This window comes from Gossypium hirsutum, chromosome D02 (assembly GCF_007990345.1).
Source record: "Gossypium hirsutum isolate 1008001.06 chromosome D02, Gossypium_hirsutum_v2.1, whole genome shotgun sequence".
Taxonomy (NCBI): domain Eukaryota; kingdom Viridiplantae; phylum Streptophyta; class Magnoliopsida; order Malvales; family Malvaceae; genus Gossypium; species Gossypium hirsutum.
In genome coordinates, this window is record NC_053438.1 from 68856813 (window position 1) to 68872429 (window position 15617).

Here is a 15617-nt window from a genome sequence, read left to right on the forward strand (position 1 = left end):
AATGGAAAAAAAAGGATGAGGGGACTGGTTTTAATTAGTGGACCAAACTGATATGGAATATATTGAATTAATATATACATATTTATTCCTCGGTAGGACAGTGGAAATGTGGAATATAAGCGGAGCAAGTAGACTCAATATCATTAATACATTCATACTGGTAATCTAAGTTTCTTTGACTATCGACTTCAAAAATATATAATTTTTAATATATTTATATATTTTTTTCATTGTTTTAAAATATAAAATTAATTTTATTAAAATCAAATAACATTTAAATAAAATTATTCTAAAATTTCAAATTTTAAACCTAATTCAAACACTCGAAAAAAATGATTTTTCAACCACAAAAAATCCAAATTGTAGGAACATTAGAAAGAGGGAGAGGGAGAGGGAGGCTAACAATAAAGATTAAGGGCGGTGCCAATCTCATAAGATTAAGGGCTCCTTTGGATATGTGGTGTGTTTATTTATGATTAGTATAAAAACAACAGCGGTGGTAATAAAATTAAATACTATAACGATACTATAACATGAGATAAAATAAAACTAAACGCACCGCACTACTAAAAGTAAAGGTACATCCAGCAAAAATCCTAATTAGGTCCAACATATCTAATAACCTCCACTAACCGGAAAATCACCCAATTTTGAAAGACATAAAAGTGTACTTAATTACAATTGAAAAGACTAGTAGGTCATGTTTTATTAAAAGGTGGTAAATTGATAATTAATTTTTTTAATGATGAAAAGATAAAAAAAAAATTAAACACAAGTGGTTTATAACAATTGAAAAGATCGAGTAGGTCGAATTTTATCAAAAAAAGGATGAATTCATAAAATTTTATAAAATTTTGTGTTATTGGCTATTAACTATGAATTATATATTACGCTTTTTTAATTCAGCTTCGATATTTCATTTCCGTTTATTTGAATTATTTCGATAACAAATAAAACATCCTACATTCACCAGTCATTTAAATTGAATATATAATGCCATAAAAATTAAAAATTTAAAAAAAAATCCTTCATATGTACTTTTCATGCATCAAAGATCATAATCTCGAAACAACAATACTTCTATGAAAAAAAATTTAATATTTTAATAAAGTAGAAAAGAAAAAAACCTTAGGGTCTAATCAAAAGATGGCAAAAGATTCTTTCGGCTAACATTCAACTCAAAATAGTTGCTTCTAAAAATATCAATCATGTGATATACAACTGTTATTTTTTCATTTTTTAGTTATTCAAAAAATTTAGGTATTTAAATTTCGGTTAAAATTAAATTAATCGATCGGATCGATTTAATCCGATTAATTGGTCGGTAGTTAAATTTAGTTCGGTCGGAGATCGATTAATAGTTTTTTTAGAATTTCGGTTATCGGTTAATTTGGTTCGAGATCGAGTAATTAATTGAAATTAACCAAACTTAATAATTAATATCATGTGTTAATTTCAAGACTTATAAAGTGTTTTTAGTTACGTAGTGTTCCAATACATAAAATTTTGGTTAATTCGATTAACATTCAATACAAAAACATATATTTCGGTTAATTTCAATATATTTTTTCGATATGTTTTATATTTGTTTTAACCAAAAGTTAAAAACATATAAATTTCGGTTAACCGACCCAATTAACCGAAATATTTCGCTTCGGTTAACATTTTTTTAAAAAAAATTTGATTTAGTTGACGGTTAAATAATTATACAATTCCATTTAATTAATAATCGAACCGACCGTTTAAACACCCCTACTTTCGAAAAAAAAAAATCTTCAAATAACCCTTCCGAGATCCCATATGTAATTAAACTATAGTATTATGTATAACATAAAACATATCAACGTACGTTATATAAAATAAACAGTCTTAAAATATATATTAAAATATCTAATTTTATAAAAATATTTTTATACACCATTATAATGACTCAGAAGTCAACCTTAGCTCTGAATAATCGACAAACAAAAAATAAAAATCTTAGCTCATAGTAATTCAAATGTGTGGGCCTTGCCATTTATTTATATTTTTGTCTTTTGGAAAATTCAACTCCACAATTTGACCTTCCCATTCAAGTTAAACCGGTGGTTAAACTTGTCTTGTTTTTTTGTTTCTTCGTTATCTACGTCAGTTTATAGCAGAAAAATTAATCAATTTATTAATTTTTTAAGTAAAAAAATAAAATATAATCTAACTCATAATATTAAATTCTCAATCGTACATCTACCTAGGGGTGTTCATTCGGTTAACCGACCCGAAATTACTATAACCGAATTAACCGACCTTCCAAAAATTTTAACCGTTAACCGAACCGATTTTTTTTAAAAAAATTTAACCGAACTGAAATTTTTTCGGTTAATAAGGTCGGTTAACCGAATTAACCGAAAATTATGTATTTTTTATTTTTGGTTAAAAATTACCCGAATTACCCGAATTAACCGAATTAACCGAATTAACCGAATTACCGAAAAATACCCGAATTTTTTTTATTTTTTATTTTTAAAATTTAAAAAATTTATAAATTATTAAAGTAAATTGGGTTTTAGACTTTAGTAAATTGAGTTGTCTTTTAGTTTTAGTTTTATTGGATTGGGTAATTGGGTAAACTTTAGTTTTAGTTTTATTGGGTTGGGTAATTGAGTTTGGGTTGGGTTGGATAATTTTATTTATTAATTTTTTCGGTTAACCGAAAATTTTCGGTTAACCGACCGGTTTCGAACCGAATTAACCGTTAACCGAAAAATCATAAAAAAATTAACCGACCCCCGACCGAAAAAATTCGGTTAACCGACCGATTAACCGAATTCTGTCGGTTAACCGAATTTTTTCGGTTTTACCCGAATTATGCACACCCCTACATCTACCTAGCAGTGTATTCTTTTGATTTTGAGAAAAAAACAAACAATTATGTCTACCAGATTTTCACATGTTTATATGTGTTGCAAGAATTTGGAAGTGTGAGTCGTGCTCATAAGTCGTGACATGGTAATCGGTATTGTATTAGTATCAATTGTACTAGTTGAAACATATTATTTTAGTTCTCAACTAATATCAAGTAATTTAAGTTATGTTTTTATTTTAAAAATATTCTTTTTACTATTTCAGTGTGTTTCGACCAATATTAATTTGTATCCGTGTGTACGACTCGTACCGATTGATACAAAATTTTAATATTTTAAATTTAATTTTTATTTTTAATATTCAAACTTTTAGAAAATTGCATTTTAATTTAAAATATAATTATTAAATTAAGTTATTAGACCTAATTAATAGTTTTTTTAAAATTATATTTACATATAAATATATGTAATTGAAATGTATTTACACATCTATAAAATAAAATATATTAAGAAACTAAAAATACGTACATATCAATAAATTCGAAATAGTACTTCAATATTCTATGGTATTTGTATATACCAGTATAAAAAAAAAAGATACTGTCCATTGATACAATGTTGATTACTTTAACATGTAACTCAAGCTGCCAAGCATGAGTCATGCTAGCTACGACCATTCTTATTGGAGCTAGAGGTGTCTATGAATTAGGTCAAGCTGGGGTAAGGCTTGATCCTAATTTTTTTTCAAAATTAGGCCCATTTTCAACTTGACCCAACCTGCCCAAAAAACGCTTTTGTTATTTAAATTTTTAATATAATATTCAAAATTATTTTAATTGAGATTTTATTTTATAATTTATTTTATTATTTAAATTGAATTCAAACCGGGCCAAACTGACACAGCCTATAGACAGATCTAAATGGCACCGTCTCAAGACTTTATTTACCAGCACTCAAAGTCAACTTAAATTTGGAACAAATGGGCTTAAGAAATTGGCTCGGACTGCAAAGTAGCCCATCATATTATGTCTATGAGCCCTAATCTCCTGTTGGGCTCCACTTGTGAAGTGGGTCTTTTAAGCTTCTAGGCTTAGCTTTTAGGTTCAGTTATCACTCATCTCTTCGGCTCCATCAAAGTTTACTTTCTTTCTTTCTTTCTTTTTTCTTAAATGATAAAATTCTTTTCACCCCACGTAACCATCTTAGTGTTATATGTCCAACTTGATATTAAAAACAGTACGCAATTTGGACTGAATAAAAGAATACAAATTAGGTATCAAAAAGAAATATATATATAAATTAGAAGGAAAAATGTAAAAAAAAAAGTAAAATATATGTTTTCAATTTAATAAATAATAAGAATAATGTCGATCAAGTCACTGTGAATCAATGATAATTTTTTTTGTTGATTTCAAGTTCTAGTTCACGGAATTTCAACAATTCGATACTCTCATAAAAAAATAAAAAAAAATTATTATAAATATTTTGTTATTAAATGAATATTCATCAAGATCAATGTCCGTTTTGATTAAAATGGGCTTGAAAGTCCAAAACAAATACACAACAAAAGCAAATAGAAAGAGAAGTTCAAACAGTAAAGAAACAAGCAAACCACAGTGCAAATCTAGAAGCTTCGTCCAAACCCTTTAGTGACTAGCAAAACTTAAAACGACCAAAAATCATTCTGAGTTCTGGCAATCAGAGATTTACTTTTAGGGTAACAGAAGTTCTAGACCCAAAACCGCGAATAGTAGAGGAGGGCAACTACGGTGGACGGTTGAAACAACGGTCCAAATCTGCCATTTCCAGAGCTTGACACAGAGCATCTTCAACCCAGAAAAAGCCTTCGGATCTTTTCATCCCTTCGCCCACCATCTCACGCGCCGCTGCATTCCCTTCTCTCGCAATGAACTCAAAACAACATGAATTAAGACTCTAATATTCATTAGAAGTAGAATTTTATATTATTTATATTCGTATTTCTATAAATATACACTTTAGAAAAACATGGTAGATATCCCTATTTATGAATAAAAATACTTTCTCTTTAGATATTTAAATATTTTAATTTTTAAATTATTATAATTTGATTAAAATTACGAAAGTGTTATTAACCTACTAGTGTTGATTAAAAGAAAATTTAATAGGATCTAACTGATTCTTATTAACCTACTATCGTTTAATGATTGTATTTTATCTTTTAAATCAAAATTATAAATATTTTGATTAGAGTGCCGTGATATTTTATAACATATATATGGTATCAAATTTTGGTACAGTGTATATTAAATAACTTTCAAGCATCGTATGATTTTACTATTAATTTGTAAATGTTATTATGAAAGTAGAATTATTTTAGCATGCTCGAGATAATAGCTAGGGTGATGATGATGTTAAGATTCTTCAAGTATATTTCACAATAATTTATCTTATTATAGTATATTTATTATAATTGTAGACTAATCATGACAAAATCGTGAACTGATTTTGAAATGAAATACATGTATGTTTGCAACGATTATAATGGAAAAAAATATATGTTAGTACTTGCATTATGTCAACTTTTTATATTGAGATGTGAGCTTTATCTATATAAATGTTTAATTGTGAAATATCCACTTTGGATTAGTTTAATGGTTTAAATTAGGCATAATTTTATTGGCCTAATGATTTAAACAGGCATAATGACTTATTTAACCCTCTAACTTTACAAAAAAGTTATTTTAGCCCACCATTTATTTATTTTTATTTTTTTAGTCCTTAAACTTGCGTTTTTTTGTAAAATCACCTAAAAATGAATGAAAAAATTAATGTTTTTTAACATTGTCGATGTTACATACACGTGAATGACACGTCAACGTTTAATTAATTTTTAAAATTTAAAAATGAAAAAAATCATTTAAAAAATTTAATATTATTATAAAAATTATAACAATTATAAAAATTATAAAAATATTTAATATTTAATATTTTTTTAATTTTAAAAAATTAGGTGTGTCATTCACGTGACAATCCATAAGTTAACTATCGTTAACTTTTCTATTCATTTTAAGGGTTAAAATAATATTTTCTTTTTAAGTTTAATGGCCAAATAGATCATTATACCTTTAAAATACTTTTAGAATTACAATTTTTAATAACATTTTCATTTAATAGGTAAAAAATAAATAAAATTATCATTATTACTATAATCCCTACATTTTTAAAAAAAATTACTTTCCAAAAACATTTTATAAAACATTAAATATCAATTTGGGTAATAAAAGTAAAACCCTTTGACTTTTAAAACCCTTTGACTTTTAAAAGGTACCAGGTAGCAGTCAAGTACCATCACACCTTATACATATTTGAAGATTTAAAGTTAACTTGAAGTTTCTAGAAATCCATCATCATTATTTAAATGGATAAATTTCAAAATTAGATATTAATTTTAATTTAATATAAAATTAGATATAAACTTAATTTGAAATTCATGCAAATTTAAAATTTTAATTTTAATTTAATTATATACATTTTTAAAAGAATACATTGATTTATTTTTATATTAGATATATTAGATATATAAATATAAAATAATATTATAATTATTTATAAAAAATTAAATTAAATAAAAAATTTACATATAAAGTTACATAAAATAAAAATTGATATATATAATTACAAAACTCGTAGTTGATGTATAATTTGAGATTTTTCTTCAATCTAATAATAATATTCTTATCTTGTTGTTATTCCCGGCTGTTTTGCTTATCCAAGATATTCGTAATTTGAATTATTCAATATTTGTGTCCATATTGTCATGTTTGGTTGGTTAATTTACTTTTGAAGAAAGCCAAACAGGAGACTCTTGGGATCTTTGATCTTGCCTTTGCTGGATAGATTTCAACAGGCTTTGCTTATTCTGATCTGGGTTTTCTTGTTTAGGCCAAGATTCCTTTTTTATTTTTATTTATTGAGGTAAGTAATTAATCTTTGGGAGTCCCTGGCTATCCTTGATACTTATTTGGGTTTGTTTCAAGTTTTGGTGAATAATTCTGATCTGGGTTTCTATCTTTTGGATCTCTAGAGTTGGTTCTACTTTCATTTGAAGCCATTTCATTTTCAAATCTCTTCTATCACCCTGTTTCATTGTCTATAGTTGAACTTGGATTGATAAAAAATATGGGATTTTGCTGTTGAAACTTTACATTTTACCTCCAAGACTCAGCTTTCCTCTGAACAATCTAAAACCCCAGTGGATTCAATAGAATAGTAGAAGAATCTTGATTGGTCAAATATAGTTAAAAAGCCATGGATTTAGCTCAGGAAGAACCAGCTGGGGATGGGGAAATGGAGGAATTGGTTAGGGTGTCAACTGCTAATACTCCTAACGGGGAAAATCATCTCCAGAGAACACATTTTCCTGGTATGGTGAGAAAGAAAGCTTACATTTTTGATGGTCTTGGAAATTATTATAACAAAGAGTGGGATCTTGCTGAAGGTAGTGGCCAAGAGTTTTGTTGGTACCATGTAGAACTTCCAAAAGGGAAACAAAAGCTATCTCAATCTGCACAATACCTTATAGATGTTCTTTGTCCACCACTCAAGCTACAGGACATTCTCTCCCTTGTTAGTAATGGACCATTTTGTGGGCATGTTGATGGAGCGCTCGTCTTTCGGGTTAATTCACCTGGTCCTCCCTCTAGTAACTTTACATTTAGGTTAGCTGCAAGGGTTACTGAGAATTCAGTGATTACCATTTCGTTGGGACGTGTTCCTAGATTAGGTTTCTCACCTGTTGGACAATCTCTTCTCTCAGAGATTCCCAGTATTGAAAGTCCATCTTATCATAGAGGAGAGAGGAATGAAGGGAGTGGGATTGTTATTAGAGAACATGTTCTCGAGTTCTTATTGACTATGAATCACTCCGAGGAAGCTGATAATCCTGTTCCAAAGTCTGTCTCGAACCTTGTTGTTCACATCATCGATACGCACATGGATCACCTACAAGATGTTGTTACTAAACTTGAGATGGAGCTGGATTCTGTGGAGCTTGAACTGGATAGAGGTAAATTTCATCCAAGACAATTTTATGTTAATTTGGTTTATAGCTTTTTTAGTGCTATGGAATGAAATAGTTTTGGATTCCATATATGAAATTCATATAACTGGTTTAAAGATGTTCATTAACACTAAATGAGCTTGTGAATATTTGAACTGAAAATGCAAGTGGCCTTGCTTTCATGAACTTTTAGGCCATTATACTGTTCGAATACTTAGGATCAATACCGTTTATGTACATTTTCCTTCAAACCACCGTCCAAGTTCTTGTAACCTCTTTGTCTCTTTGGGTAAAAATTACAACATCCAAAGCATTTAGTGTAATTGCATTCGTGAGGATTCTTTTCCAATTACTGCACACTTTTTTTTTATTTTTAAAGTTGTATGTTTTATTCTGGCAATGAAGTTTCTGTAGATGAAGTTTTAATTATTCTGCTTTAACCTCAGGTGGATTTGCTTTAAAGAAAGAGATGCTAGATGATAGGCGGTTCCCCAAAATGCATCTAAATTTGCAACGTCTCCTGCAGGTAATTTCTCTTTCCAACTTCGCTTTTAAATGGCCAAGAGAGCGGAAAACAAGCAAGTTGCCTGATGGATGGTTAATTTTTACCTTAGACATTTCCTTTGAGGAATTATTTTAACTCAAAACCTCTATTGAAGAGCAATATAAAAACCAGAAAGGAACCAGGACGTTGTTAGGCTGGACTCAATGAGGTCCCTTTAGCATGTCGTAGCTATTAGAGTCTAGAGATTTCACATTTTAAGGTTACTAAAAATCTGGTGATAGCTTGTGTTTGTACTGTATTTTTGCTGATTCATCCATGGGGATGTGATTTGGTTGAAACTCCAACTTATTTTAAAATTACGAGAATTAAACCCTCTTTGCTTTTATGTATTCTCTGAAATGCAGGTGATTGCCCATGGGGAGCAAGTATTTCCTCGAGTGAAGGAAAAATGTTCTTCTAAACATTGGTTTGCAAGTGAAGACATCGGCTCCCTCGAAGAGCTTATTGGACGCTTGAGGAGGCTGAAAGAGAATGTAGGCTTTCTAGCAAATCGTGTCACTGCAATTCAGGCCGGTTTGGATAGCTGGCAGTCTGAGCAAATTAACAGAAAACTCTATTATCTCTCTTTCCTCTCTATAATATTCCTTCCTTTATCCGTCATCACTGGAGGTACCACTTCGATACTTGTTTACCAATACCTCATTATATAAGCTCTTATTTATTGATGTATCTTAGGTAAGCATCATGGAACACTTTGCTTTTTTGTTTATTTCAGTGTTTGGAATGAACGTCGGGGGAGTTCCATGGACTGTGCAAAAGGATCCTGCACTAAAAGATGGTTTCCAAAATGTCATGGGTCTTTGCCTTGCGATGTTGCTTCTGGTGTTGCTATGCTTCATTTTCCCTGCCCTTTATTCCCGATTGACTGCCTGGCTTCGGAGGAGGTCTTTGAAAAGAACTTGGTCACATAACCGGAGATCATTCCTCAAGAGAACCATCGGACTTCAAGAAAGAGGCGGTTACCTCAGGATTTGACAGAGTTAAAAGAAATTTGTTTCCCGGGTATTTCTGTTTGCTGCTTCATCGATCACATATGCGAACTGTACTGTTGGATGCACAAATATTGTTTTCAATAGCATCATTTTGGCTGTTTTAAAAATAGGAATACTATGTTTATCACATCCTCCTATTTAGGCTAGTTGTGACGAAGGCGCTTTGTTAGAGGTGAGTCCTATTCTTTAGTCTGTTTTGTTGTATGTTGTATCATTTTTCCTTTTAAAGGTTCAACTGTGCAGGTGGTTCCATTAAAGTTTGACAGTAGAAACACACATATTTTGAGTTTTTATTGCAATCTTGGTTTCAAGGTAATTGCAACTCACCGATTCTAACCTGTTTGAGTTCTTGTTTATAGATTTGATGGTTTTTCGATTATGCTGTTGTTCGCTTTCGAGTCTCAGCTTTAGCTTTTAGTGAGGAATCGGGAAAAGTCGAGTTTATTATGCTCTGGAAACAGGAACTTGTCTGAATTTTTTGATGTACTACTAGAAACTGCTTAGTGGAAATGTTGAAAATGAGGTGAAATCATGGTCGAATTTACAAGGTTTTGCAGGCTTTAGGTTCGAGTCTCATCGGTGATTTACAATCCAATGTAAGTTCTCACTAAGACCTACGGCATGCACCCTAAAACGGGATAACTTTCTGTCACGTAAACATTTCATTTTAGAAATATGTGGCAGATTTTAGTACCAACTTTTGAAGTGAGAAAAATCTCCTGAAGTGTTGCTTGGTATGCATCAAATATGGAGTATTCCAGTAATGTTTTGAGGGCTTAATAAGCAATTACCACATTTACTGTGCAATTTTCCTTTAAAGAAATGTCAGGTAAATTTTTTTTTTCACCATGTTGTAGCTTCATCCATAATTTTCAGTGTCTTAAAAAAAAGTCAGCCATTGTTGAGAACGTTTAACAAAAGGAAAAGCATCCAATCCCAATAAATTTTCTCGTCACCTCTCCTTTTTGGGAAATAATATCTGTATATCAAACTTGAAATATTGCGGACAAAATCACGAGGTTTATGGTGTGTCATAAGAATGTCATGAGGTTTTAAAAATGGCTACATCTTTTTTTAGGCTTTAATTTGGTAACTTTTGTGCTTTAATTTGATAACCTTTTTTTACAATAGAGTTCGTGTATATATATATATTTATTTTGAATTTATCAATAGTACTAGAGGTATTCATGGGTCGGGTCTATAAAAATTTTGGCTGCGTCTTAGGCCCGGACCCGGCCCAAAATATGGGCTTGAAATTTTGTCTAGGCTCGGCTTGGGAAAAATTCTTAAGCCTGGGCCATTTTTTTAATAAACACCAAAAATTTATTTTAAAAATAAAAAAGTATTTTAAAAATATTTTAAAATTAAAAAAATAAAAAAATATTTTAATTATATTCAGGCCAGGCCGAGCTCGGGCTAAAAAAGTTGTGCCTGAAGCTCGGCCCGTTTTTTAAACGGGCCTTTTTTTTGCCCAAATTTATATTTCGGGCCTATATTTTTACCTGAACCCTTCCATGTTTTAGGCGGGCCATCGGGTAGGGTCGGGTCGCTTGACCCATGAACGCCTCTAAATAGTACTCATATTCAAACCTAAATTTTTTTAATTCAAGTTAAACTTTGAATTTGACAATTACTCGTATGTTGGGGGTAGAATTTTTTTTCTTAGTCTTTGAAAACCTTAAAACTCAAGCCTCGATGTGGGAACAACTGTTAGTTTAGGCCCCAATATGAGAACAATTGTCAAATTTAAAGACTAACTTGACAAAAAAAATTCAAACCCCAATGTGAGAACATTTGCCTAGTTTATGCTCTAATGTGGGAACATAACTTAGACAAGAAAAAAAAATTAAACCCTAATGTGAATTAAGTGTCAAGTTCAAACCTCAAATAATGATTTAACGTGTTTAAAAAAAATGAATCTCACATGGGTACTAATTTTTAACTTAACTGTCTTATAAACATGACCGAAGTTTATTAATCATAAATGAAAATACAAATATGTATTTGAATTTAGGAATTTAAATAATTATAAAATGATATTTTAGATAGAATATGACTTAACTGTCTTATAAGCATGACCAGAGTTTATTAATCATAAATGAAACTGCAAACATGTATTTGAATTTAGGAATTTAAATAATTATAAAATGATATTTTAAATAGAATTTTGTTACTTGAAAAAAAGAATGTTACTGAAAATTTTAAGAAATTAATATATAAAACTAGATATTCATCAAATATATGTAAAAAATTATTCATAAAAAAGTATTAATTTTGCATTAATACAATTGTTATTGTTTTACACTAATATATTAAGTTTATAACCCAACATATACTCATTGCTTGGGATATTTTTCAAATTCATACCAATTTAGTAATAATAATCATAAAGAAAAAAATACATAAAAAAATGGAATTGTTCTTATAAAATTTATATAACTTATGAGATCAATATTAATATAATGTGTAATTTGATCGAAATAATTATACATATAAAATTTTGATTGTTGTGCAAATGAATGCATAACATTTTAATTTTCATTAAATTTTATACATTTAAAGAAAGCTTCAATTGCATAAAAGACTCTTGAAGAATTAAAAAAAAATTAATTAAACTATTCTCAACTTTTGCACCTAATTGAGCTTTGAATTTACTGAATTGATCAAATTGACCCTGACATTAATTGCTAATTTCTAACGAGATTACTGATGTATCTGTTGAGTTAGCCATTGACTGACGATCCACGCCAATAGCGATTATTGATATGACACTGCCACAACATCAAAAATAAAAATTTTAAAAAAATTTATAAAAACTCAAGTTTAAAATGAACAAATGACAACCAATTTTCTAAATTATTTTAAAATTATAAAAATAAAAATATATAATTTTATGTTTTGTCAATGCTTGAGATGGTGGCGAATCAGTCTATTTTGACCAACGAACTTCGTGACATCGTGGCTGACTACGCAATATGAGCAAACAAAAGGGATACTTTTGGATTGTTAGTTAGAAAGGTTTTTCCTTTATCGTATGTCCTGCTTCTGTTTTGTTGGGAAGGTTCATTTTGATACATTGTTATCTATTGCAGACACTTTTCAAAAGTTGGGTTCTTTTAATGGGCAGCAAGAAGAGAATCAGAGTGAAACTGATGGAGGGTCAAACTGATTTAGCTACAAGCAATACAGTTTTGGTTCCTTCCAATAAGAAAATTAAGACGGATAACAATAAAGGAGAGATGGGAAATGGGGTTATGGAAATAATAAAGAGAAAACAAGTAGACATGGAGAAGCAACCAAAACAAATGAATATCAGTGGTTTGCCTGAGTTCCATGTCAGTGTTTTTAAAGACTTGGCATCGAAAGATTCTTCTGTGAGAGATGCAGCACTGGAAAAGATAGTGACAGAGTTGCAAGAAGTACAGAAGGAATATGATAGGCTCAAGGATAAGGATAATTTGGTTGATGATGATGGTGGTTTCAAACTAGATGCTCAAATGGATGATGGCTTGGATAACTGTGCATCATCCTTGAGATATGCTGTGCATCATCAAGAGAGGTTTGATATTGCTATCTTTATTCTTTGAATCCATGCTTTACACTTGTATGAAAACTTAGCCTGAAAATTCTTTCTGTAGGATGCTTAGACAGGGTTTGGATACATGTTTTGCCACTGGTTTTGCAGTATGTTAGACAGGGTTTTGCATTGGGTTTGACTTTGGTGGCTAAAATTCCTATCATTAAAGTGGATTCCTTGTTAAAACTTATAGTTAATTTATTGGAAGTCTCATCATCGATGAAGGATCAGGTAGGAATGATTCCCCCTTTATATATTGGTTCTCATCTCCTCACATAATGCTCAACAACTAGCTTCTTATACTGCAGGATGTAAGCGATTGCCTCCTGGGTTGGTTATCCGCTTACGGTGCACTTACTCAATCCGGGAGACTCGCTAAAGAGTGGCTTTCTGATGAAGATACTCTGCACATCAAGGAATTTATGAGTGCTATTATCTTCCTTTCTGGGAAAAAAATATATTTGTAAGAGCCTGCAGTTTCAATCATTTTAGAAATTGTTGATGAGGTAGTCTCTGATCAAATTTATCATTGTGTTTAACATGATAAGTAGATGTTTGAGTCTTTATATAACACTTTTGCTGAAGCATTGTTCGATCATATTCTTGAAGCTCCAGGAATAACTCAATGGTGTCAAGATGCCATTCAAGTCAGAAATCCGGGTGCTTTGTTTTTAGCTTTGGAAATTCATGAAAAAATGTCCATTGACAGCACTTCGTTCGGCGAGCTTTAGCTGAATCCATTCTGCCGGAGCAAACTTTTTTCTGCTGGTTACCTGTCCTCTATTGGTAATTGCTTGAAGGGAAACAACATATTGTCAACCCCGGATTCATAGTTGGTGGCCTTTCCTGGTAAATGTTCTCCTACCTGATACCGCTTTACATACTGAAGATGCTGTATTAGTTTCTTGTTCCATAAGAAAACGCAAAAGGGATCGGAAGTCTAAAGAAATTGCGAAAAGCGTCCAATGTTTCTGTGAGATTGTTATTGAAGAATCTCTTCTGCAATTATCTCATGATCGTAAACACTTAGCATTTGATATTCTGCTTCTTCTCCTGCCAAGGTTGCCTTCATCGTTTATACAGATTGTTTTGTACTACAAAGTTATCAAATGCTTGATAGACATACTTTCCACAAAAGATTCCTGGTTATATAAAGATGGACGGAATTTTCTTAAAGAATTATTAGTTTGGGTTCGGAATGATGATGTCCGAAGAGCAGCTGTTATTGTTGCCTTTCAGAAGCACAACAATGGGAAATTTGATTGCATTACAAAGACGAAAACAGTAAGAGATTTGATGGCAGAGTTCAAAACAGAATCCGGTTGCTTCCTGATTGTTGAGAACTTGATTAACTTGTTTTTAAATGATCATGCTTCTAATGAACCTACAGATCAGAGTCAAACAACTGGTGAGATTGTTGAGAACTTGAATAACTGATTGTGGATGATGCTGATTTTTTGAGGGGATGGATTATAGAATCTATTCCTAGTATTTTGAAACGTTTAAAATTGGACCCCGAAGCGAAATTCCGAGTGCAAAAGGAAATATTGAAGTTCCTTGATGTTCAAGGTCTATTCTCTGCATTTCTTGGATATTGAAGATCATTGAGGTGAGAAACTACTCGGATGCTGAATTGAAGAGAGTTTTTGATCTCTTAAAAGCTATGTTAGTGGTGTATTTTGACAATAAAAAGTCTCCAATAAAATCTGGTTTTCTGAAAGAAATATTCAGAAGACATCCCAGGATTTTCCGTCGACTCTTAGGCTCACTATAGAAGAAATGCGGCTGTGCAAAATCCGACTTCTACGTGTCGAGGCACTTGATTTGGTGATCAAAGCATTGAAGTCACAGGCTCCATTGAAGAAAGTTAGTAATAAAGATGCCGGAAAAGAAGTCGAGAAGAATCCAAGTTGATACATTTTGTGGTAAAATTTTCCATATGGCATCAACATTAGACCAAACCAAGGCTTTTTTGAGATGTTTGAGACCAGATGCTCATGCTGCTTGCGAACCTCAACTTGGTCCCCCTTTTTTTTAACTTGAAGAAGAAAAAGCTCGAATGAGAGGCAACTACTAAACGTCAACACATATTTGTGGAGACAACCTTGAGAAGATAAGCCTGATTTCAGCTTTCTTTTCTTAATTGATTGCATAGGAGATTTTCTTTAAACAGCCTGTTTTTTTATTCGGATTTTAAAAGTGATTTTATAAGCCATATTGAACCATGTCAAATCTAAAACCTTTTATTCAACGAGGTGATAGTTCCAATAATTTCATTTAACTTTATTTTTTTTCTTTTAGCTTAATTATTAAATTAGTCCTTTTTATAAATTTTATATGATATAGTAAGCATATAACACTATATATCTCTGCGAAAGTAACTATATTCATATTACAAATCTGATTAGAACCTCTCGTTTTTTATTAGAAGCTTGTTGTGATTTAGTTTTTATGTAGCAAGTATGGGGAAAAAATTCTTAATTGTTGGTACCAAAAATAAAATCATTGATTTGGTGGTGCGGACTGCAATAAGGGCACGGTGGTATGTTAACAAATTGGCCCACTACAGAAACAAGACTTCAGAAGTTCAGGGGCTTGAGAA

At 30.9% G+C, this 15617-nt stretch overlaps 1 protein-coding gene and 1 pseudogene across 1 annotated transcript; both read left to right on the top strand.

Annotated features, from left to right (window-relative positions):
* The first annotated feature begins 6266 nt into the window (after positions 1-6266).
* On the top strand, positions 6267-9794 carry LOC107908412 (uncharacterized). Its single transcript, XM_041089155.1, has 4 exons — positions 6267-7887; positions 8328-8407; positions 8791-9055; positions 9162-9794. Exons 1-4 carry the CDS (start codon positions 7131-7133, stop codon positions 9419-9421), a joined length of 1362 nt encoding a protein of 453 aa, XP_040945089.1. The 5' UTR covers positions 6267-7130; the 3' UTR covers positions 9422-9794.
* A 2689-nt stretch (positions 9795-12483) lies between these two features.
* LOC107908114 (uncharacterized) lies at positions 12484-15291 on the top strand (annotated as a pseudogene).
* Positions 15292-15617: the final 326 nt, after the last annotated feature.

Excerpts from the sequence above, each read along its gene's own strand:
- LOC107908412 (XM_041089155.1), top strand. The coding sequence starts at position 7,131 with ATGGATTTAGCTCAGGAAGAACCAGCTGGGGATGGGGAAATGGAGGAA. Across the intron at positions 8,408-8,790 it reads ATTTGCAACGTCTCCTGCAG|GTGATTGCCCATGGGGAGCA; the intron begins GTAATTTCTCTT and ends TCTGAAATGCAG. Across the intron at positions 9,056-9,161 it reads TTTATCCGTCATCACTGGAG|TGTTTGGAATGAACGTCGGG; the intron begins GTACCACTTCGA and ends TGTTTATTTCAG.